The sequence below is a fragment of the Lutra lutra genome, chromosome 1 (genome assembly GCF_902655055.1).
Source record: "Lutra lutra chromosome 1, mLutLut1.2, whole genome shotgun sequence".
Classification (NCBI taxonomy): Eukaryota; Metazoa; Chordata; class Mammalia; order Carnivora; family Mustelidae; genus Lutra; species Lutra lutra.
In genome coordinates, this window is record NC_062278.1 from 162,849,699 (window position 1) to 162,874,685 (window position 24,987).

General features: G+C 43.3%; 1 protein-coding gene across 3 annotated transcripts in view; it reads right to left on the bottom strand.

Moving 5' to 3' along the window:
• Positions 1-24,987, bottom strand: part of ALDH1L1 (aldehyde dehydrogenase 1 family member L1) — a 143,124-nt gene that overhangs the window by 73,797 nt on the left and 44,340 nt on the right. For 2 of the 3 annotated variants that reach the window (XM_047742606.1, XM_047742615.1), the window contains exons 5-9: positions 23,342-23,443; positions 22,434-22,523; positions 21,331-21,468; positions 19,120-19,245; positions 15,617-15,708 (exon numbers count right to left, since the gene is read on the bottom strand). In XM_047742606.1, the coding sequence (XP_047598562.1) occupies positions 15,617-15,708; positions 19,120-19,245; positions 21,331-21,468; positions 22,434-22,523; positions 23,342-23,443 (548 nt within the window). The remainder of the gene's footprint in view (positions 1-15,616; positions 15,709-19,119; positions 19,246-21,330; positions 21,469-22,433; positions 22,524-23,341; positions 23,444-24,987) is intronic. The other variant, XM_047742624.1, reaches the window with a different exon arrangement.

Below are 24,987 nucleotides of genomic sequence, written 5' to 3' on the forward strand. Positions count from 1 at the left end.
CTATATGTTGCCAACAAGAAACTCATTTTAAACTCGAAGACATCTCCAGATTTAAAGTGAGTGGGTGGAAAAGAATTTACCATGCTAATGGACATCAGAAGAAAGCAGGAGTGGCAATCCTTATATCAGATCAATTAGATTTTAAAACAAAGATTATAATAAGAGATGAGGAAGGACACTATATCATACTCAAAGGATCTGTCCAACAAGAAGATCTAACAATTTTAAATATCTATGCCCCTAACGTGGGAGCAGCCAACTATATAAACCAATTAATAACAAAATCAAAGAAACACATCAACAAGAATACAATAATAGTAGGGGACTTTAATACTCCCCTCACTGAAATGGACAGATCATCCAAGCAAAAGATCAACAAGGAAATCAAGGCCTTAAATGACACACTGGACCAGATGGACATCAAAGATATATTCAGAACATTTCATCCCAAAGCAACAGAATACACATTCTTCTCTAGTGCACATGGACCATTCTCCAGAATAGATCACATCCTCGGTCCTAAATCAGGTCTCAACCGGTATCAAAAGATTGGGATTGTTCCCTGCATATTTTCAGACCACAATGCTCTGAAGCTAGAACTCAATCACAAGAGGAAATTTGGAAAGAACCCAAATACATGGAGACTAAACAGCATCCTTCTGAAGAATGAATGGGTCAACCAGGAAATTAAAGAACTGAAAAAATTCATGGAAACAAATGACAATAAAAACACAACGGTTCAAAATCTGTGGGACACAACAAAGGCAGTCCTGAGAGGAAAATATATAGTGGTACAAGCCTTTCTCAAGAAACAAGAAAGGTCTCAGGTAAACAACCTAACCCTACACCTAAAGGAGCTGGAGAAAGAACAAGAAAGAAACCCTAAACCCAGCAGGAGAAGAGAAATCATAAAGATCAGAGCAGAAATCAATGAAATAGAAACCAAAAAAACAACAGAACAAATAAATGAAACTAGGAGCTGGTTCTTTGAAAGAATTAATAAGATTGATAAACCCCTGGCCAGACTTATCAAAAAGAAAAGAGAAAGGACCCAAATAAATAAAATCATGAATAAAAGAGGAGAGATCACAACTAACACCAAAGAAATACAGACAATTATAAGAACATACTATGAGCAACTCTACGCCAACAAATTTGACAATCTGGAAGAAATGGATGCATTCCTAGAGACATATAAACTACCACAACTGAACCAGGAAGAAATAGAAAGCCTGAACAGACCCATAACCAGTAAGGAGATTGAAACAGTCATCAAAAATCTCCAAACAAACAAAAGCCCAGGGCCAGAAGCTTCCCGGGGGAATTCTACCAAACATTTAAAGAAGAACTAATTCCTATTCTCCTGAAACTGTTCCAAAAAATAGAAATAGAAGGAAAACTTCCAAACTCCTTTTATGAGGCCAGCATCACCTTGACCCAAAACCAGACAAGGATCCCATCAAGAAAGAGAACTACAGACCAATATCCTTGATGAACACAGATGCAAAAATTCTCGCCAAAATACTAGCCAATAGGATTCAACAGTACATTAAAAGGATTATTCACCACAACCAAGTGGGATTTATTCCAGGGCTGCAAAGTTGGTTCAACATCCGTAAATCAATCAATGTGATACAACACATTAATAAAAGAAAGAACAATAACCATATGATAGTCTCAATAGATGCTGAAAAAGCATTTGACAAAGTACAGCATCCCTTCCTGATCAAAACTCTTCAAAGAGTAGGGATAGAGGGCACATACTTCAATATTATCAAAGCCATCTATGAAAAACCCACCACAAATATCATTCTCAATGGAGAAAAACTGAAAGCTTTTCCACTAAGGTCAGGAACACGGCAGGGATGTCCGTTATCACCACTGCTATTCAACATAGTACTAGAAGTCCTAGCCTCAGCAATCAGACAACAAAAGGAAATTAAAGGCATCCAAATTGGCAAAGAAGAAGTCAAACTATCACTCTTTGCAGATGATATGATACTATATGTGGAAAACCCAAAAGACTCCACTCCAAAACTGCTAGAACTTGTACAGGAATTCAGTAAAGTGTCGGGATATAAAATCAATGCACAGAAATCAGTTGCATTTCTCTACACCAACAACAAGACAGAAGAAAGAGAAATTAAGGAGTCAATCCCAATTACAATTGCACCCAAAACTATAAGATAGGAATAAACCTAACCAGAGACTAAGAATCTATACACAGAAAACTATAAAATACTCATGAAAGAAATTGAGGAAGACACAAAGAAATGGAAAAATGTTCCATGCTCCTGGATTGGAAGAATAAATATTGTGAAAATGTCTATGCTACCTAAAGCAATCTACACATTTAATGCAATTCCTATCAAAGTACCAATCATTTTTTTTCAAAAAATGGAACAAATAATCCTAAAATTTATATGGAACCAGAAAAGACCTCGAATAGCCAAAGGAATATTGAAAAAGAAAGCCAAAGTTGGTGGCATCACAATTCCGGACTTCAAGCTCGATTACAAAGCTGTCATCATCAAGACAGCATGGTACTGGCACAAAAACAGACACATAGATCAATGGAACAGAAGAGAGAGCCCAGAAATAGACCCTCAACTCTATGGTCAACTCATCTTCGACAAAGCAGGAAAGAATGTCCAATGGAAAAAAGACAGCCTCTTCAATAAATGGTGTTGGGAAAATTGGACAGCCACATGCAGAAAAATGAAATTGGATCATTTCCTTACACGACACACGAAAATAGACTCAAAATGGATGAAGGACCTCAATGTGAGAAAGGAATCCATCAAAATCCTTGAGGAGAACACAGGCAGCAACCTCTTCGACCTCAGCCGCAGCAACATCTTCCTAGGAACATCGCCAAAGGCAAGGGAAGCAAGGGCAAAAATGAACTATTGGGATTTTATCAAGATCAAAAGCTTTTGCACATCAAAGGAAACAGTTAACAAAACCAAAAGACAACTGACAGAATGGGAGAAGATATTTGCAAATGACATATCAGATAAAGGGCTAGTGTCCAAAATCTATAAAGAACTTAGCAAACTCAACACCCAAAGAACAAACAATCCAATCATGAAATGGGCAGAGGACATGAACAGACATTTCTGCAAAGAAGACATCCAGATGGCCAACAGACACATGAAAAAGTGCTCCATATCACTCGGCATCAGGGAAATACAAATCAAAACCACAATGAGGTATCACCTCACACCAGTCAGAATGGCTAAAATTAACAAGTCAGGAAATGACAGATGCTGGCGAGGATGCGGAGAAAGGGGAACCCTCCTACACTGTTGGTGGGAATGCAAGCTGGTGCCACCACTCTGGAAAACAGCATGGAGGTTCCTCAAAATGTTGAAAATAGAACTACCCTATGACCATGCAATTGCACTGCTGGGTATTTACCCTAAAGATACAAACGTAGTGATCCGAAGGGGCACGTGCACCTGAATGTTTATAGCAGCAATGTCTACAATATCTAAACTATGGAAACAACCTAGATGTCCATCAACAGACGAATGGATAAAGAAGATGTGGTATATATACACAATGGAATACTATGCAGCCATCAAAAGAAATGAAATCTTGCCATTTGCGACGGCGTGGATGGAACTAGAGGGTATCATGCTTAGCGAAATAAGTCAATCGGAGAAAGATAACTATCATATGATCTCCCTGATATGAGGGAGAGGAGATGCAACATGGGGGGTTAAGGGGGTAGGAGAAGAGTAAATGAAACAAGATGGGATTGGGAGGGAGACAAACCATAAGGACTCTTAATCTCACAAAACAAACTGAGGGTTGATGGGGGGGTTTGGGAGGGGGGCGTGGGGTTATGGACATTGGGGAGTGTATGTGCTATGGTGAGTGCTGTGAAGTGTGTAAACCTAGCGATTCACAGACCTGTACCCCTGGGGATAAAAATATATGTTTATAAAAAATAAAATTAAAAAAAAATTAAAAATTTGATGTTCATACAATTATAAAAAAAAAAGAATGCTTGGATCAACCAGGAAATCAAAGAGGAACTTAAACAATTCATTGAAAGCAATGAGAACAAAGACACTTCGGTCCAAAACCTATGGGATATGGCAAAGGGGGTCCTAAGGGGGAAATACATAGCTATACAAGCCTCCCTCAAAAAGATTTGAAAAATCCACAATACACCAGCTGTCTCTACACCTTAAAGGACTGGAGAATCAACAACAAATTAAGCCAACTCCACACACGAGAAGGGAAATAATGAAGATTAGAGCAGAGATCAGTGAGATAGAAAGTAAAGATACAGTAGAATGCATCAATGAAACTAGAAGGCGTTTTTTTGACAGAATCAATAAGATCGATAAATTATTGGCCAAACTAATCCAAAAGAAAAGAGAGAAAGCCCAAATTAATAAAATTATTAATGAAAAGGGAGAGTCACATCTAACACCAAGGAAATAGAAACAATCATCAGAAATTATTATCAACAGTTATATGCCAATAAGTAAAGCAACCTAGATGAAATGGATGCGTTCCTGGAAAACTATACACTCCCAAAATTGAACCAGGAAGAAATTGACAACCTGAATAGACTGAAATCTAGTAACGAGATTGAAGCAGTGTTCAAAAACCTCCCAAAAATCAAGAGCCCAGGACCTGATGGATTCCCTGGGGAATTCTACCAAACTTTCTTTTTTTTTTTTTTTTAATATTTTATTTATTTATTTGAGAGAGAGAGAGAGACAGTGAGAGAGAGCATGATCGAGGAGAAGGTCAGAGGGAGAAGCAGACTCCCCGTGGAGCTGGGAGCCTGATGCGGGACCCGATCCCGGGACTCCAGGATCATGACCTGAGCCGAAGGCAGTCGCTTAACCAACTGAGCCACCCAGGCACCCCTCTACCAAACTTTCAAAGAAAGTTACCTATCCTCCTGAAGCTGTTTCAAAAAACTGAAGCAGAAGGCAAACTTCCAGACTCTTTTTATGAAGCCAGGATTACCCTGATCCCCAAACCAGGCAAAGACCCCACCAAAAAGGAGAATTTCAGACCAATATCCCTGATGAATATGCATGCTAAGATTCTCAACAAGATCCTCGCAAACAGGATCCAACAGCACATTAAAAAGATTATCCACCATGACCAGGTGGGATTCATCCCTGGGTTTCAAGGATGGTTCAACATTCACAAATCAATCAATGTGATAGAACAAATCAATAAGAGAAAAGAGAAGAACCACATGGCCCTCTCATTTGATGCAGAAAAAGCATTTGACAAAATCCAGCATCTGTTCCTGATTAAAACACTTCAAAGTATAGGGATAGAGGGAACATTTCTCAACTTCATCAAATCTATCTATGAAAAACCCACAGCAAATATCCTCCTCAAAGGGGTAAAAGCTCACAGCCTTCCCGTTGAGATCAGGAACACGACAAGGATGCCCACTCTCACCACTCTTGTTCAACATAGTATTAGAAGTCCCAGCAACAGCAATCAGACAACAAAGAGAATTAAAATGTATTCAAATTGGCAATGAAGAAGTCAAACTCTCTCTCTTCGCAGATGATGTGATACTTCATATGGAAAACCCAAAAGACTCCACCCCCAAACTACTAGAACTCATACAGCAATTCAGTAACGTGGCAGGATACAAAGTCAATATACAGAAATCACTTGCTTTCTTATACACTAACAATGAAAATACAGAAAGGGAAATTAGAGAATCGATTCCATTTACTATAGCACCAAGAACCGTAAGATACCTGGGAATAAACCTAACCAAAGAGGTAAAGGATCTGTACTCGAGGAACTACGGAACACTCATGAAAGAAACTAAAGACACAAGAAGATGGAAGACCATTCCATTCTCATGGATCAAAAGAATAAACATTGTTAAAATGCCTATACTGCCTAGAGCAATCTATACTTTCAGTGCCATTCCGATAAAAATTCCACCGACATTTTTCAAAGAGCTAGAGCAAACAATCCTAAAATTTGTATGGAATCAGAAGAGACCCCAAATTGCTAAGGAAATGTTAAAAAAAAAAAAACTGGGGGCATCATGTTGCCTGATTTCAAGCTTTACTACAAAGCTGTGATCACCAAGACAGCATGGTACTGGCACCAAAACAGACGCATAGACCAGTGGAACAGAGTAGAGAGCCCAGATATGGACCCTCAACTCTATGGTCAAATAATCTTCAACAAAGCAGGAAAAAATATATGGTGGAAAAAAAGACAGTCTCTTCAATAAATGGTGCTGGGAAAATTGGACATCTATATGTAGAAGAATAAAACTCGACCATTCTCTTACACCATACACAAAGATAAATTCGAAATGGTTAAAGACCTCAACGTGAGGCAGGAATCCATCAGAATCCTAGAGGAGAACATAGGCAGTAAACTCTTCGATATCAGCCACAGCAACTTCTTTCAAGATATATCTCCAAAGGCAAAGGAAACAAAAGTGAAAATGAACATCTGGGACTTCATCAAGATCAAATCTTCTGCACAGCAAAGGAAACAGTCAACAAAACAAAGAGGCAACACACAGAATGGAAGAAGATATTCCGAAATGACAGTATAGATAAAAGGTTGATATCCGGGATCTATAAAGAACTCCTCAAACTCAACATACACAAAACAGATAATCATGCCAAAAAATGGTGAGAAGACATGAACAGACACTTCTCCAATGAAGACATACAAATGGCTATCAGACACATGAAAAAATGTTCATCATGGGGCGCCTGGGTGGCTCAGTGGGTTAAAGCCTCTGCCTTCGGCTCAGGTCATGATCCCAGGGTCCTGGGATCGAGCCCCGCATCGGGCTCTCTGCTCAGCGGGAAGCCTGCTTCTCCCTCTCTCTCTCTGCCTGCCTCTCTGCCTACTTGTGATTTCTGTCTGTCAAATAAATAAATAAAAATCTTTAAAAAATAAAAAAAAAGAAAGAAAAATGTTCATCATCACTAGCCATCAGGGAGATTCAAATCAAAACCACATTGAGATACTACCTTACATCAGTTAGAATAGCCAAAATTAGTAAGACAGGGAACAACATGTGTTGGAGAGGATGTGGAGAAAGGGGAACCCTCTTACACTGTTGGTGGGAATGCAAGTTGGTGCAGCCACTTTGAAAACAGTGTGGAGATTCCTCAAGAAATTAAAAATAGAGCTACCTTTGACCTTGCAACGGCACTACTGGGTATTTACCCCAAAGATACAGATGTAGTGAAAAGAAGGGCCATCTGTATCCCAATGTTCATAGCAGCAATGGCCACGGTCGCCAAACTCTGGAAAGAACCGAGATGCCCTTTAACAGACAAATGGATAAGGAAGATGTGGTCCATATACACTATGGAGTATTATGCCTCCATCAGAAAGGATGAATACTCAACTTTTGTAGCAACATGGACGGGACTGGAAGAGATTATGCTGAGTGAAATAAGTTAAGCACAGAAAGTCAATTATCATATGGTTTCACTTATTTGCGGAGCATAAGAAATAACATGGAGGACATGGGGAGTTGAAGAGGAGAAAGGAGTTGAGGGAAGTTGGAGGGGGAGATGAACGATGAGAGACTATGGACTCTGAGAAACAATTTGAGGGTTTTGGAAGGGAGGGGGTGGGAGGTTGGGTGAGCCTGGTGGTGGGTATTATGGAGGGCATGTATTGCATGGAGCACTGGGTGTGGTGCATAAACAATGAATTCTGGTACACTGAAAAGAAATTCAAAAAATAAAAAATTTTAAAAAAAAGAAAGAAAAGACAATTTCAAGCCAGTATTCCTGATCAATATAAATGCTAAAATCCTCTCAAAAATAATAGTAAGCCAAATTCACTGTCACCAGATGGAATTCTCAATTGCAATGGTGGTTTACCTTATGGTCAAGGGGGCAAGCTTTCAGTTATATAGGATGAATAAGTTCTAGAGATCTAATGCACATCGAGTGACTATAGTTAATAATATTGCAATGTATAGTAGAAATTTGCTAAAAGAGTAGGGCTCAGATGCTCTGTCAAAAGTAAAAGTAACTATGTGAGATGAGTGTGTTATTAGCTTGACTATAATAATCATTTCACAATGTATATCAATCATACTATCACACACCTTAAATATTTACATTTTTATTAAATAGAAGAAAAATTATAAATTTGTCTTTAAGCTATGAATCAAGAAAAAGAAGTGAAGGAGGGGGAAAAAAGGCTTATTTTCGCATTTATGAAGCACTGCCAGGTTATATGCTGAGTTCTTTCTTGCATGATCACAGCATATTATCCCCAGGCTTTTGGTTTAAGGCAGAGATCAGTTAGCGACAGCCTATTTTGTCAATAAAGTTTTATTGGAACATACACACACATATACAAAGATATCACACACACACACACACACACACACACACACACACACTTTGACATACTGTAATTTTTAAAAACCTGACATATTATTGGAGCTAATAAGCAAATTCAACAATGTTGCAGGGTACAAAAGCAACACTGGAAAATACATTGCATTTCTACACACTAACAATAAACAGAAATTAAGAAAACAATTCCATTTACAATACCATCAAGAGGAATAAAATAGCAATAAAGTAACCAAGGAGGCAACAGAGTTTTACACTGAGAACTACAAGTACTGCTGAAAGTAATTTTAAAAGACCTAAATAAAATGAAAAAGATATAACCATTTTCATGAACTGGACTACAGCTGGACATGAATACAGACTATAAAATACCTGAGCAGTACTCCTAAAAATGTTAACATCATCAAAATCAAAGCAAGTCTGAGAAACTATCACTGTTTAGAAGAGACCTAATGACTAAATATAATGTGGTATCCCAATGGGGTAGTAGGATAGAAAAGGGACATTACACAAAAATTAAGAAAATCTGAATAAAGTAGATCAACTTTAATTAAAAATAATCTAGCAATATTGGATTACTGATCATGACAAATGTACCATTCTAACATAGGAAGTTAATAATAAGGTGACTGATGTGGAGTATATGGGAATGCTCTGTACTGTCTTCACAAGGTTTTTGGAAATCTTAAGCTATTATAAAATAATGTCTTGAAACAAGCAAAAATGGAAACACAAACACTAAATCTTATGGGACACAGAAAAAGCAGTTTGGTGATGAAGGCCAACATTAAGGGGGGAAAAAATCCAATAAACAACCAAATTTTACACTATGAGGGACTAGAAAAAGAAGAATAGTTGAAGCTCAAAGTTAGCAGGAGAAAGGAAATAAAGATCAGAGCAGAAATAAATAAAATAGAGACCAAAACAACAACAATAACAATAAGATGACAATAGAAATGATCAACAAAACTAAGAGCTAAATTTTTGAAAAGATAGACAAAATTGACAAATCTTTAGGTGGGCTAACTAAGGAAAAAAGAAAACAGCATCAAATAACATCAGAAAAGAAAGAGGAGACATTATAAATGATACCACACAAACATGAATGATTATAAGAGACTACTATGAACAAGTACACATCAACAAATTGTATTACCTGGAAGAAATGGATAAATTCCTTGAAACATAATCTACAATCCTGAATCATGAAGAAGTAGAAAGGGGTGGCTTAGTTGGTTAAGTGTCTGCCTTCAACTCAGGTCATGATCCCAGGGTCTGGGGATCGAGTCCTGAGTTGGGCTCCCAGCTCTGCAGGGAGTCTCTACTTCTCCCTTTGCCCCTCCCCCTACTCATTCTCTCATTGTATCTCTCTCTCTCCCAAATAAATAAATACAATCTTTTTAAAAAAGAAATTGAAAATCTGAACAGACCAATAATGAGTAAGAAGAGTGAATCAGTAATCAAAAACTTCCCAACAAAGAAAAGCCCAGGACCAGATGGTTTCCCTAGTGAATTCTACCAAACATTTAAGGAAGAACTAATGTCAATGCCTCTCAAATTCTCCCAAAAAACTGAAAAGGAGGGAATATTCTCAAATGCATTTTATGAGGATAAAATTGCTTTGATACCTAAGCTAGGTAAGGACACTATAAGAAAAGAAAACTACACGCTAATATCCCTGATAAATATAAATGCAAAAATTATTTTTACTAAAAATTGGCAAACCAAACTTAATGGCACATTAAGGATCATACACCATGACCATGTGGGATTCATCCCTGGGATGCAAGGATGGTTTGACACCCACAAATCAATAAATGTGACACCACATTAACAGCATGAAAGATAAAAATCACATGATTATCTCAATAGGTGCAGGAAAAACATTTGACAAGATTCAACATCTTTTCATAATAAAAACAGTCAACAAACTTGGGAAGAGAAGAAAATTACCTTACACTTTAACATTATAAAGCCCAGATGTGAAAGCCCATAGCTAACATCATAATAGTGAAAGACTGAAAGCTTTCCCTTGGAAAAAAGACAAGGATGCCCATTCCAGCCACTTTCATTCAACATAGTAATGGAAATCCTAGAAAGATCAATTAGATGGGAGGAAGAAAGAAAATAAAGAATAAGAGGCATCAGAATTAGAAAGGAAGAAGTAAAATGACCTCTATTTGCAGATGGCATGATCTTCTACGTAGAAAGCCCTACAAATTCCACAAAATATTGTTAGAACTAATAAATTAATTCAGTAAAGTTTCAGAAAACAAAATAAACATACAAAATCAGTTGCATTTCTATACACTAAAAATTAGCAATCTAAAAAGGAGATTAAGAAAATAATCCTACTTACTAATATCAAAAATAATAAAATACTTAGGAAAAACTCTATCAAGGAGATGAAATACCTGTATACTGAAAACTACGAAACATAGCTAAAAGAAAGTGGGGAAGACACAAATAAATGGAAAGATATGCCAAGGTCATGGATTTGAATATTGTTAAAATAATCATACCACCCAAAGCTAGTTACAGATTCAATGAAATATTTATCAAAATCTCAATCTTATTTTTTATAGAAACAGACAAAAACAATTCTGAAATTCATATGGAACCACAAGGGACTCTGAATAAACAAAACAATCTTGAAAAGAAGAATAAAGCTCTCTTTCTAATTTTTCTGGGGCATCACACTAGTTTCAAAATACATTACAAAGCTACAGTAATTAAAGCAAAGTGGTACTGATATAAAGATAGACATATAGACCAATGGAACAGAATAGAAAGTCCAGAGATAAACTCTTCCATAGATGAGTAACTGATCTTCAGTAAGGGTGCTGCTAATATACAATGTGAGAAAGATCATTTCTTTAACAACTGGTGTTTGGAAAATTGGATATCTAAATGCCAGAGATTGAAATTGGGCCCTTATTTTTTGCCATATTTAAAAATCAACTCAAAATGGATTAAAGACTAATCAAAGATCTGAAATTACAAAACTCCTAGAAGAAAATATAGGGAAATTTTTCATAAAATTGGTTTTAGTGATGATTTCTTGGATATTACATCAAAATCATGGCAACAAAAGCAAAAACAGACAAGTAGAACTGCATTAAATAAAAAGCTTCTGCTCAACAAAGGAAACAATCAATAGAGTGATAAGGCAACCTATAGGAAGGGAGAAAATATTTGCAAACAATATATGTAAGGGGTTAATATCCAAAATATGTAAGGAACTCTCACAATTCAACCACAACCCCCCCCCCCAAATAGTCCAATTTAAAATGGGCAAAAGACTTAAATAGACATTTCCCCAAAGACACATACAAATGATCAAAAGGTATATGAAAAGATCCTCAATATTACCAATAATTAGGGACATGAAAGTCAAAACTACAATGAGATATCACCCCACAAGTATGAGAATGGTCTTTTTTTAAGTGCTCAAGAGAAATCTGAACCCTTGTCCACTGATGGTAGGAATGTAAAATGGTGCCACCACTATGGAATGGACAGCAGTGTTGATATTGCCGAAAACATTAAAAATAGAACTACCAAGGACATCTGGATTACTCGGTTGGAAGAGCATATGACTCTTGATCTCCAGGTTGTGAGTTCAAACCCCACACTGGGTGTAGAGATTACTTATATAAATAAATAATTTTAAAAGTTAGAACTACAATAAGTAGTACAATAAGTACAATAAGTAGTTCTAACTTTTAAAATTATTTATTTATATAAGTAATCTCTACACCCAGTGTGGGTGTAGATACAATAAGTAGTTCTATCTACTTATGGTAGGTAGTTCTACCTACTATAAATCCCATTTTGGTGTATTTATCCAAAAGAACTTAAATCAGGATCTCAAGCGCAATCCCATATTGGTTATTCAAAAGAGCCAAAGGCAGAAACAATCTAAATACTTGCCAACACATGAACAGATAAGGAAAATGTGGTGTAAATATACAGTGGTATATTATTCAGTCTTTATGCTATGAAATAAGCCAGTTAAAGAGGGACAAATACTGAATGGTTCATAATGTATGTCAAGTAATCAAACTCATAGAAATATAGAGTAGAATGATGGTTGCCAGGGGCTGGGCAGAGAGAGAGAAATAGGGAGTTGCTGTTTAATGGGTATAAAATTTCAGTCATGAAAGGTTAAAAAAAAAGTTCTGGATATCTGTTGTACACTGTTGTACTTACAGTTAACAATACTGGAATATACACTTAAAAATTTGTTAAGAAGGTAGATCGCATATGTGTTTTTACCATAATCAAAATAAAAGGATATATGTTCTTAAGTATTCACAAAACAAAAATGAATCAGTTTTATCTGCATCCTACAATACACCTCAGCTCAAAAGCTCTAGGCAGCTCTGGCTTGTCCTCAGGACATCATTTTCTCCGGTGTCTTAAATTCTTCTGAGCATTATTTTAAAAAAATGATTTTATTCTTCATGCTGATGACATACATAAATCAGAATGAGTTACAAGAGACCTGTAGTGTCCGAGGCTTCCAAACACACAGGCCCAGTTCAGGCCTTTTCCTATATGTGGTAGGTTATAAAACTGGCTACAATGCTCCACCTTTTCTGTAGTCCCAGCCTTTAGAGCACCTGCCATGAGGAGGTGGTGTCCATTTCCTTCCTCCTTGAAGCTGGGCCAACCCCATGACTTGCTTTGGCCAATAAATGCAGCAGATATGATGTGCTCATGTGGACCTTCTGCCTCCTGGGATCTTCTCACCATCATAGGAGCAAGTCTGCACTGTAGTGGCCCTCTGAAGGGTCCATCCTAGACCAATGAGCCCCCACCTGACCTGGTAGCTACTACAAGCACTTAAGTGAGCCCAGCTGACATCAGTCTGGCCTAGTTCAATTGAGCCCAGTTCAGACTGCTGACCCACAGAACTGTGAGCTTAAAAAATGGTGGTGTTTTCAGCCACTATTTTTTTTTTAAGATTTTTATTTATTTATTTGAGAGAGAATGAGTGAGAGAGAGCATGAGAGAGGAGAAGGTCAGAGGGAGAAGCAGACTCCCCAAAGAGCTGGGAGCCCAATGCGGGACTCGATCCCGGAAGTCCGGGATCATGACCTGAGCTGAAGGCAGTCGCCCAACCAACTGAGCCACCCAGGCGCCCCTCAGCCACTATTTTTGAGGTGCTTTGTTACACAGCAAAAACTGATACAATACATATCCCCATTCTCATGATCATAGTTGCTTTTCTGAACCAACCCCTTTTAAGATCTTCCCCAGGCGCCTGGGTGGCTCAGTGGGTTAAAGCTGCTGCCTTCGGCTCAGGTCATGATCCCAGGGTCCTGGGATCGAGCCCCACATCGGGCTCTCTGCTCAGCAGGGAGCCTGCTTCCCTTCCTTTCTCTCTGCCTGCCTCTCTGCCTACTTGTGATCTGTCTGTCAAATAAATAAATAAAATCTTTAAAAAAAAAAAAAAAAAGATCTTCCCCAGAATCTCCTCAGGTGCATAGCATGGAACTCCTCCTCAAACTACCATTTACGCGAAGCTTTTTATTATAATATCATTAAAATAAAGGAGAGAGGCCTGTCACCAGGATGACTTGGCATTACTCAGTTCAGCCTCAGGTAGACTTTTCAATTTGGTCAGACAGAAGCTGCACTCTTAGCTCACCCCAGAGCAGAAGTGTAAACCTCCTCCTTGATTGTTTGTTTTTTTTCCCCCAACGTTTTGGAAACATGTAAGTCTTCCTTTGCATTCATGGGGGACTATATTTCACACATCTTAGTTCACCCTGGATCTCTTTTCCTCATCAGTGCACTCCTCTGTTTGGTACTGTCCACTCTACAGATCTGCTGAAGGAACCCAAATACAGAGCTCAGCTGAGTGTTTCTCTGACAGTCTTCTGCACACCCTATCAAGAGCACACACTTCCTTAATTTCACACATGAATTTTTCCTCTACTTAAGCGAGCTCCACAGAATTTCCTTTGCACCTTCCTGAAGCATAAGAAACTTCTCCACATGTGTGGTACACATTTTTGGTTCTGCCTTCACAACACCCACTTTCCCCCAGCACTGACACTTTCCAAGAGAACAACTTTCTCCTCTCTTTCCAGAGATGTGGGTTGAATGTAGTCCTCTCAACCCTTGGCTCCAGAGGACACATGACCCAGCCCTGGCCAGTCAGAGCATGCCTCCTCCTGGCCAGCAACTGTTTCTTACTGGGGCACATGACTCCATCAGAATCAGTCAAATTCAAGTCTAGGACTTATGTGGAAACTGCCAGAGACCTACCACCTTTAGACTAGAAATGCTGATAACACAAGAAACTAGAACAGAGCTACTGTGCAGCCATCTTGTCACTATGAAGAGAAATCCTACCCCAAAATGAAGCAACAGACAGTGACAATGTTAATGACATAATTTGAGTCTTTGAGGTGATCAGCCATGCCTAAAGAAACTATCATGGTACTTTTGACTTTTGTTCTTTTTTGTCTAAACCAGACTAAACTAAGTTACAGTTGCTTGAAGAAAAGAAGTTCTACTATATCCCACATCCTTCCCTTTATAGAAATTAGAACTTGCCACTGTTAAATGGAAAGCAAGATGGTTCATATGAAGCTGAAGAATAGGTAACCTAGTCTATGGTGACCCCTAACTGCCCATTCCCTTTCCCCAACACCTTGGCTTTCACTGTGGATGTTGGAGCTTGTGGCAGTTTTAAGATGGAGCTGCACATTGTTTGAGCCTCCTCCCGTTGAGGGCTGGGTCTCAGTGCCCCAGCTCTTGCCATCAAATCTGGGCAGCTTGTGACCACTGAGAAACAATCAGGTCAGTGGCAGTGATGACATGTGACCATTCAGGCTTGGTCTGCATCTGCCTTGTTTGCTGGCATCAGTGCACTCAGAGCCACAAGCCACCACCTACAATGACACCAAATCCCAAAGCAGCCACTCTGAGGCTGCAAAACACAGGTCCCTAGTCGGTGGTGCCACCTCAGCAGATGCCAGCCCTCCAGGCCCAATGGCCAGGCATGGCAGTGAGAAGCCACCTTGGAGAAGGATACCCCTGCCCAGCTCTTCCAGATCCTGCCAATTCACTGACCCACCACCATTCGAGATGATCCCTCAAGGCCTACACACATGGGTCCTTTCTGGATCCCTGATCCACAGACATAATAAATGGTGGTTGTTCCCTGCCACTCAGTTTTAGTGTGGTTTGTGACACAACCACTGGCACCTGGGAATGCACCCTTCCACTCCTGGCCTTACCTCACAACGTCGACTGATGCAGCCCCTGACTTGAAGAAATCGGTGGAGTCTTCCACCTCCAGGACGTTGGGGAGAATCCGTTTCCAGGCACTCTAAAAAACAGGTGCAATGAGAAAGGGCTCCCAGGGAACCTGAGAGCAGGCACCTTCCAGGTGAGAGCAGACCCTGATATGCATTTGGACTACCTATTGCCAGGCTGGGCTCTCTGTCCATTCCAAAGTGCTGCTACTCTCAGGAGCCTGATGGTAATGGAGCAACTGCCTCCTTGGGGAAGTAGAAGCCCAAGGAGCTAAGCTACCATCCTCCTGAGCACCTCACCTTGATCCCAGCTTCTCTGGGATACCCATACCAGTTCATGGGCAGCAGGAAGACCGGACATGCAGAGCTCAGGATATGGCTGTGGACCAGCTACTCTCAAGCCCACGTCATACCCAGTCTCCCCTGGATGCTGTCACCCTAGTGAGGTCCCCAGAGTGACACTGGTGTTTGGGTATGTTGCAGTGTGGAAGGGAAAGCAAAGTGTGGGGTTGGTTCTGAGGATAAAAATGAGGTACACTGATGGGGCTCAAGAGGCCTGCGTCTTGTCTTCACTAATAGGCTAGCTGGTTCCATGCTCCTCTGGCCCAGGGCCTGCAGAGGGCAGCAGCACCCACCAGCCAGCCCCATGGATGAGCATGGAAAGGGCAGTGCCAGTGGATAACACCATCCAGAATTTTTAAGACCATCCAGTAGGTCAGGCTGGGATAGCTGTTCTCTGGCTGGGTTCCCAGTTGGGCTTCTCAGGACAGGAGAAGATGCCTCACCCTCTGTCTAAACTTCAGGTCTGGCTGATCACTGACCCAGATGGAAGTGGGTAGGTCCAATTAGGACCAGCCCCCTGGCACCCTTAACCCAACCTCTCCTTGGCTTTCTCTTTCATTCTTGGAAAGGTGTTGTGATTTGCCCTTCCCATGCTCAGTGTGACCGTCAGCACCCATGCTGAGCCACTCCCTATCCCCACTTGATTACTGCCTGCCCTAAATCCTCCACCTGAGCCTTTGCCTACCAGGGATGCCCTTCTCTGAACCCCAGCTCATGTTTAAATCCTGGGCAGCCTCTAAGGCCAACTACTGTGTCAATTCTTCCCTGAAATCTCCACTGACTGCTGTGCTGGCAAAGGCCCTCTTCAGACCCAAGTGCCCGGGGCCACGGGTCACCTGATGGTATGTGGGCATACCACCCTACAGTACCTACAAGATGCACTGGCCCTTTTCAGATGCATGTGGAACCTCTGAGAGGCAGTGCACCCCAAAGCCACATTGCCTCACTCAGATCCCAGCTTGGCTCCTGACAAGCCATGAAGATACAGACAGCCTTTCAGTGCCTATTTCCTCATCTGTGCAAGGAGTTGATAATGGCTGTGGGGGATGTCTTGCCTGAGGCAGACAGAGCATTTGGTGTACAGAAGGAGCTCAGCCAATGTGGCATTTGTGCCACTGGCAGTGCTCTGCACAGGCTTGGTTCAGGAGGGTATGAGGTTGGGCTTTTTGCCAAAGGCCTACCCCAGCCCACAGTGTGCACTTGGTGAGGTCTGCTGAACACAACTGACACCTGCTGTGGCTGCCAGGATGAGCTCTCTCCATCAACACCATCCTGGTGGTCACACAGGGCCACAGCCAACCCACACTGGCCTCTCATCCCCGGCCATCTCCCCTCCACCCCAGTTGCCTCCAGACCAGGCATTGTGAAAGGGCCAGCCCAGCTGTGACCAACAGGTGTCATGATATCAATGCTAAGGATGACAGAGGCCCTATGGCAAGCCACACAGCAGTGGAAGCCAGGACTCCAGTCCCACCAGCTGGGCTCCAAGCCCAGGCCGGTGCTCATCCGCTGTGACCCCGCCTCGGGTCTCAGGCTCCTCAGCTGGGAAATGAAGGTAATAATAGCACCTACTTCATGGAGTTGTTACAGTAATTAAACACACTACCATTCCTGAAGAGTCTAGAACACGACATGGGTGCACACTGTGCAAGTATGTGCTTCTCCTGACAACCACTAGGACCCTTGCCAACATTTGTTGAGGTCCTCATAGGTGCTGGCTGAATGGACCCTCTCCATCTGTGTTCTCTCCTTTACCACTCACAACACCCACAGGCATGGGGTTTATTCTTCCTAGTGCACAGATGAAGGACACAGCTGCAGCAGCTTTTGACTCAGGTTTAACACAACCTTAGCTCACCCTGAGTGCCACTCAACTAGGAGCTGCAGGCCGGTTTGCCCAGCTGGCCCCAGAATCCCCAGCATGCTCAGGGCTGGGGCCAGAGCAGTGGTCCCAAGAATATTTTTGAGTGAACAGGCTTTCTTTTTCTTCTTTCTCTCTTTCTTTCTTTATTTTTTTTCAGACATTCAGAATGTTCAGCTTTCTACCAAGGAAATGCTCAGTGGCCTCTGGAGCAGCGCCAGCTCTTAATGTCCCTCCCTTGCTGGGTCCTGTCCCCTGCACTTGTCATCAACACCCACAGTCACCAATGTGGCTGCCAACTGATTCACCTTCTCACCACAGCCCTCCTTTCCCCCAAACTCTCTCCACTCAGCTCTCAGGGCACACCTCCTCTCCTCCTGCCCAGGGGAGCCTGCCTTGATTATTTCTTCTAAAGTCGTCCTCCCCTTCCCCCCACCAAGGATCTTGTCTCCACCACCCTATTATTTTGCTCCTGGCACTTCTCTTTGTCTGAAATTATCTTATTCATGTTTGGGTGTTCATTAGCTCTCTTCCCCATAAAAAAGGACACTTCATGACAACAGGGACACTGTTTATTGTCATATTCCTGGTGTCTGATTTAGCACCTGGCATTTGATAGGAGCTCATGTATTTCTTAAACAAGTCACTGAGTACATGACTGAATGAGTGAATGAGTGGAAATTCATCTAATGCCTTCCATTCAATAAGACTAAATGCCGTCAATACCCTGCCTCCCAAGGAGAGGGAGATGCGTATGGGGAGCAGGAGGGACCAGGAACAACTCTGGGAAGTGACCTCTGATTCGACTTGTGGTGGAAGGGACTGAGTCTCAGAGAGGGAAGTGCTTTCTGGCATCATGCAAGGCAGCTGGATTAAAGTCCAGGTCTGCCTATGATGCCCATGCTGGTCACAGTGCAAGAGACTCCCCATCAGGGAGCTTTTCTGGAAGGTTACACTGCACATATTCTTATCAAAGGGCCATGGACTTGGAACCTGCCTTTGTCATCTACTCCAGGGGCTTATTGCTTCATTTGTCCACCACTGACAAGGAGAGTTAGAAAAGTCAGACCCAGCCAGCCAAATCCCAGTGCTCCACTGACAAAGAAGAGAGCAAGGGGACATCAGAAAGCTTCAAGACAGGATAGAACCAACAATGTGCCTGGGGTCAGCACATATATCCACAGAGGGTGTGCACACCCAACTCCAGGGAGTGTGAGTCAAAAAACACATGTGCAGTGCTCAACCTGCACAACCAGACAGAATCCCTGAAGGGATATCTTACCCTCACAGCCTCTGCTATGACCAGCTCTTCCTCGGTCAGCTCAAGGGCACTGCTGTCTGCTCCCTTGAAGAAGTGGGAGGCTGGGATCATCTTGCCATCCTCTAGCTGGATGTTCTTCACCAGCAGCTGCAAAAAGAAGGCTTCACAGCACCCAAGGTTGGCCTCCTCTCAGGGCGAAGAGTAGTTCCATATGTAGTACTGTGATGGGCACCCCACACACTTCTCTAACCATCACCATGAGAAAGGCCCAAGATTAATGAGGAAGAGAGACATTCAGAGTGGGCATGCTGGCTATTCTATGGACACGGAGGGAATGGTAGAGCTCACTTCTCCTGGTCACCTACCCCACCCAAGCTCTCACTTCTTTTTAAGTTTAATGATTTTATCATTTCTATAAAAATGTCTACTTATTAGACACAAATAATTCAAGCACGACTTGAAAGTTGACCAAAAATACAACTAATCACCTAATAGACCAGCTCCCAGAAACCCCAGGGAAACATCTGGTGAAGGTCATCAGATGTCCCATGGGGTCTAGAGGTGGGAAGAGGAGCAGACAAGGACATTTGTGTTTGACAAGAGTGGTTTATAGGAAGGCACACTCTATATACATCCTGACATAACTGGAGCCAAGTTCCCTGCCTGATCTCCACCTTTTTGCCTTTTGGAGATATTCTGGAGCTTTCAGTGAACTAAAGCCCAGCCAGACCCAGCTAGAAGTTCCTGAAAGATGCTTCAACCAAGGGTCTCTTCCAAGGCTGCTTCCTTTGCTTTGCTGTCCCTGTGGACATCAAGGAAGGTGCAGTTGGTACCCCCCATCCAGAGCTCCTCTTGGATGGTGTCCCCATCCTCTAGCTGCTGCATGAGTGGGCCATTAGCAGCCTACATCTGCACCTTCCTCCTCCATGGCTGTTGCTAGATAAACACAGCCACACACAAAAGACCAGGGGCTATGCCTTACTGCCAATCCCCTTCCCCAGGGGCAGCAGAAACTGAGCACTTAGTGATGTAAGCATGCAGCAGATGCAATTCACACTGCAGAGCCTGGGATGAAATAAGGGCTGGAAGACCCCAGAACCCTTATATCTATGCTTAGCATTGTCCTATGTCCCAGCCTAGCCCTAGGTTATGTGGGATTTATCAAGAGCACTCCCTCGATAAACCAGGTGGACAAGAACTCCTGTCTCAGATGCTGTTCCAGGGAACTTGACCCAAGACGGATAGCATCTTTCAACTGCATGTATCAAGCATGAATACTTAAAACAACCCATCACTGTAAATCGCAGACACTGAGGGCAGCCTTGGGCCCTCCAATGGCAGGGCACAGTAGGGTAGGTACCCAGAGTGAGCTCACACCAATCCCCGGCAAAGCTGCTCCACTCTCCATCTGGCCTATACACACCAAGGCAGCCAATGGTTCAACATTCACAGGGTTTGTTGAAATCCCCAAAATGCTTGGAGACCCCCGCCTGTACTCCTTCTCTGTCCCCAGTATATTAAGGTCCAGACCTACCCAACCACTGAAGAGAATAACTATTAGTGGCCAAGAGGTGCACTTTGGAGCCAGAATTTTAGGGCTTGAATCCCAGCTCCGCCACAAACTCACTTGGTGATGTTAGGAGGGTTATTTAAACCTCTTTGTTTCAGTTTTCTCTTCTGTTAAATGAGTATAATACCTATCTAATACAGTTGTTGGGAAAATAAAATTTAATTGATATAAATTGTTTTAAAATAGTGCCCAGGCACACAGAAGGCACTCCATCAATATTAGCTGTTACTCGGAGTTGCAGAGTTTGCTAACATGAGTCTGGACATGTAGTGTGCCCAGTATGGCTCCAAGGGTTCTTCCCTGTGATGTCCCTGTTCAGAAAGAAGGAAACTGAGGCACAGAGTGACCACACCCCATGGCACCTGGACACTCTGCTGAACTAAAAGGAGGCTCCAAGTTCAGGGCCCCCGGGACAGGGCCTCTCCAATTCCAATACCCTCATAGGGCTCCAGTACCCTCTGGCTGAGGAGCCTGGTCAGGAAAAGCAAGGAAGGAGCCAGACTTCCCAGGACAGGGAAGTACAAGCATTGTGTTTTCTTGCAGATTCCTGGAGTCTGCAGTCTCATTTTCCCATCTTCTCTAGAGCAGCCTGGGGTCTAACTGCTAGACCTGAGCCCCGGGAGCCTATAGTACAGACATGTGACTGAAAGCAGCACCATTACCATTCTGTCATCATTCCCGAAAAGGATGAGTCCCGCTTTGGTGACTATCCCCGGCCGATGGGCTCCTGGGATGGGCAAATTTTCTCCCTCAGGCACCAAACCTGTAGTGTTTAGTGTTGAGTTGAAGAAAGTCAGCTTCTGTTGAGGACAGGAAAACCAGAAGATGGTGGATGAAAGAGGTTCCCACTGCTGGCAGCCCAGGCTAGTCTGAGTGGGGTTAAGGGGATGAAGTGGGGCTGGGTGGGGCCAGGGAGAGGAAGGAGTGGGCCAGGGCAGCCACAAGACAAGACCTGCAACCCCAAGGATTCTCCCTCTAGGGGCACAAACAAGATCTGGAGGAGCCTTGGAGGCCTCAGGGAGCCCTCAAGCCCTGGATGTCCCTTAGACCCTATATATTAGCCCTTGGCCTCAGTCCTCAGGTGGACAGGCATCAGGAGAAATCTGCTCAAGGCATCACAGAGTGCCCTGGGGATGCCACCAAGCTTTGGTCGCTTTGCAAAGAATCTTGTGGTGATGAGGACAGGAGACAGACTCCTGGACAAAGGCTGGGCTGCTGGGCTGCTGGGCAGCAGTCAGGGGTTTGGATAGTCTGAGGCTTTGTGGAGGACAAGACTGCCCTGTGGGGAACAGACAAAGGTTCCCGCTTACAATCCTGACAATACCTCTCAATGCCTCTCGAGAGCCTGCGAGCCCTAGAGCTCACTATCTTCAGCATGTGAAGAATGCCCACTGCTGAATCCCTGGCCTAACTAAGCAGGTTGCCCTTCCCCACTGGGGCCAAGTCAAAGTCGGAGCTGGACTTGGGATCCCTTTGAGCCCATGGTGGTAGTCAGAATATTTTACAAGCAATACAGCTTGAGCTCAGAGTTGCTATAGGACCCTGGAGGCCTTGAGCTGCACTGGACCTTTATCCTTCAGCCACCAGATGGTGGACAGGTCTCATGGTTCTTGGGGGAGGGTGGCTGAGGTGACTGAGGGCACTTGGGTGGGGCTGGGGTTCAGGGCAGTTTATTTGCCAGCCAGTTCAAATGTATTTTGATAGTTTTGCAGCCAGCAGGGCACACCAGTTCATCTAGCCCAATCCCAGCCATGCATAAACATACCTGCCCACAGGCCTCTGTCCAGGCACCCGGCACCTTGTCATTCCCTCGGATCCAGTTATGAATGGCCTCTGCTGGCTGCTCCCAGTTGATCTGTGGGGCAAGATGTGTGTGCTCAGCCAGTCTCTTCTCTACTCCTTGGTCATACCCTGCCATTCCCCCATCTTCCCCCAACCCCTCAACTCCAGGCCACCTCCTACCCCACCTGTGCTCTGATGACCTTAACTAGGTGGAGGTCTGGGGAGGAAAGTGGGAAGTCTGGCTTCCTGTTGGACATTTGGGTCTGAGCCCCTGAGCTGGGACAGGCCTCTCCCAGTTCTGGGTGTTCTCTGACACCAGTCTTTCACTAGTTGTGTAAATGTCAGGATGACTGGGCAAGATAGCATTCTCTTAAGATGGCCAAAGCCTTACACAGCCTCCCCAGCACAAAGTGCAACCCCATCCCATAGGCATCCTCCCACCCCTGACAGCTTCTCCTCACCTGCAGGGCTCACATAGATCCCTATGCACCTCATAAGGCCCGAGCAGAAGTACAACCCATAGGTCTCCCCCACACCCCCAAGGCTGCAATAGCTCCAAGAAACTGAATTACCTCTCATACCCCATCTTAGAGACTTCCAGCCCTATGGCTGATTTTTTACACACTGCCCCACCCCAGCTCTTCTCTTTGGTGACCCTCCTGCCCGTTCTTCCCTAAGAGGAACAGAGAAGAACCCAGAACACACCCTGCTCCCTGCCTGTCCAGGTACCACATGAGCTTTCTTCATGTGTTTCCTGCTTTGGCTGCTCTCTTTCCAGGCCTTAAGCAATTACCACTTGGCCATTCAGTCTGAACCCCAGCTTCCCTGAACACCCTCTGCATCCCAGACCATGCACTGGCAAGCTCAGGGTGGACAGGGCCCTGTACTCACCTTGGCTGTTTCCTTCTTCTGAATGCCCTCATAGGTGGCTCCTTCCTCAGGCTGAGGGAGTCTGGGGGCTTTGCCCTCTGCGATCAGCCGCACAGCCTGCACCTAGGGAGGCAGGGTCAGGTGGCATTACCAGCATTACTAGCCTCCCCTTACTCCCAGCCCCTGGGTTCACCACCGGCCTGGACTCAGCCCCACATTGACTGGACTTGCCTAGCCCCACACCTGGTACACAATGGGCACCCAAGGAATATCCATCATAGGAACAGGTACAGTTAGCCTGAATCTAATTCCAATCTGAACTGGTACAAAACCCACTCTCTCACTACAGACAGTTTTACAAGATTATATAGAAGATGTATCTTCTGAGTTCTCAGAAGAAGACTATATAAGCTACAGGGCCCTATAGAGGTGTAACAAACACAGATTCCCATGTTTTCATTTAAAACCTTCCCTGGCTTTTAAGGAGAATGGATCCTGAGCCCCATGATGTGTTTGGATGTCCAAGATTAAGCACAAAGTAGTTTTTCTGTTAAGGAAAGGGGAAGGTTACAGAAGAAGGAATCAGGGAAGTGGGAAGGATAGCGAGGGAGCCTGGGTCCATCCTGAAGGGGTCCTGGGGGGAGAGCCCCAGAGCCGCCCAAACCAAGAAGTGATGAATGTCAGAAACGTCTAAAGCAGGACTGCCCTCCAGAATGTTCTTCAGTGGCGGATATGTTCTATGCTGCAACAGTCCAATACAATGGCCATTGGCCATGTATAGTTCCTGTCCTAGGGACCTGAAAGCTAGCTAGTGGGACTGAGGAACTCAATTTTTAATTAAAATCCAATTTAATTAATTTAATAGCTGCATGTGACTAGCAGCTGCCATATTGGACAGTGTAGCCCCAAAGGATGTTTTTAGTTGTTTCCTGTGGGATATGCCATGTAACCCCCTTCTCTGTCTCTCTATCAAATCTCCAGCAAATCTACTTTGTTCACTACTTCTGTGAGTAGGTGGATTCCACGGGAGAGAATACAAGAGGCATCTTGTTTGACACAATGTGAAAAATAAAAGATGGCTGGCAAGAAGCAGGAGCAGAGGGAAGGGGATGGTTGACATCTGGGCAGCAGTGAACAATCTTAGTCATCGTGATGCTTATTGCTACCTCCAAATAGGGAACGCTCTCCTCTGAGACATGGCCTCCTGTCTGACCCCTGCCTGTTGCTGGTATCAATGGGAAGCTCCAGTGTGTCTGCCTTGGGCCAAGCCTAGCTGGACTCCTTGGGCTCACCACCAGTAGCCCCATGGACACATCAGTCCCTATGGAGTCAGGCCCCACAGGACCTGCCTGCCGTGCCAACCACAACTGTCTGACTTCAGTCCTTTTTGTCTGTCTTGCTCTGATGACAGAACCCCCTCTCCTGCAGACAACTCAACCTGCATGACTACAGTTGGCCTTCTCTGATTTTTCATTCATGAATTCTGTGAGAAAAGGAGTTTTTCTTCCTTTGCAATCAAGAGGTATAACCCTTGAGCCACCAGCAACTGCCTTTCCTCCCATTTGATGGCAGCCCACCTGAAGATGAAGATAATCCAACAGAAAAACAGAATCAGTAAGGGGACAGAGATACAAAATCCTATGACATGGCTTGTGCTTCTGGACTCA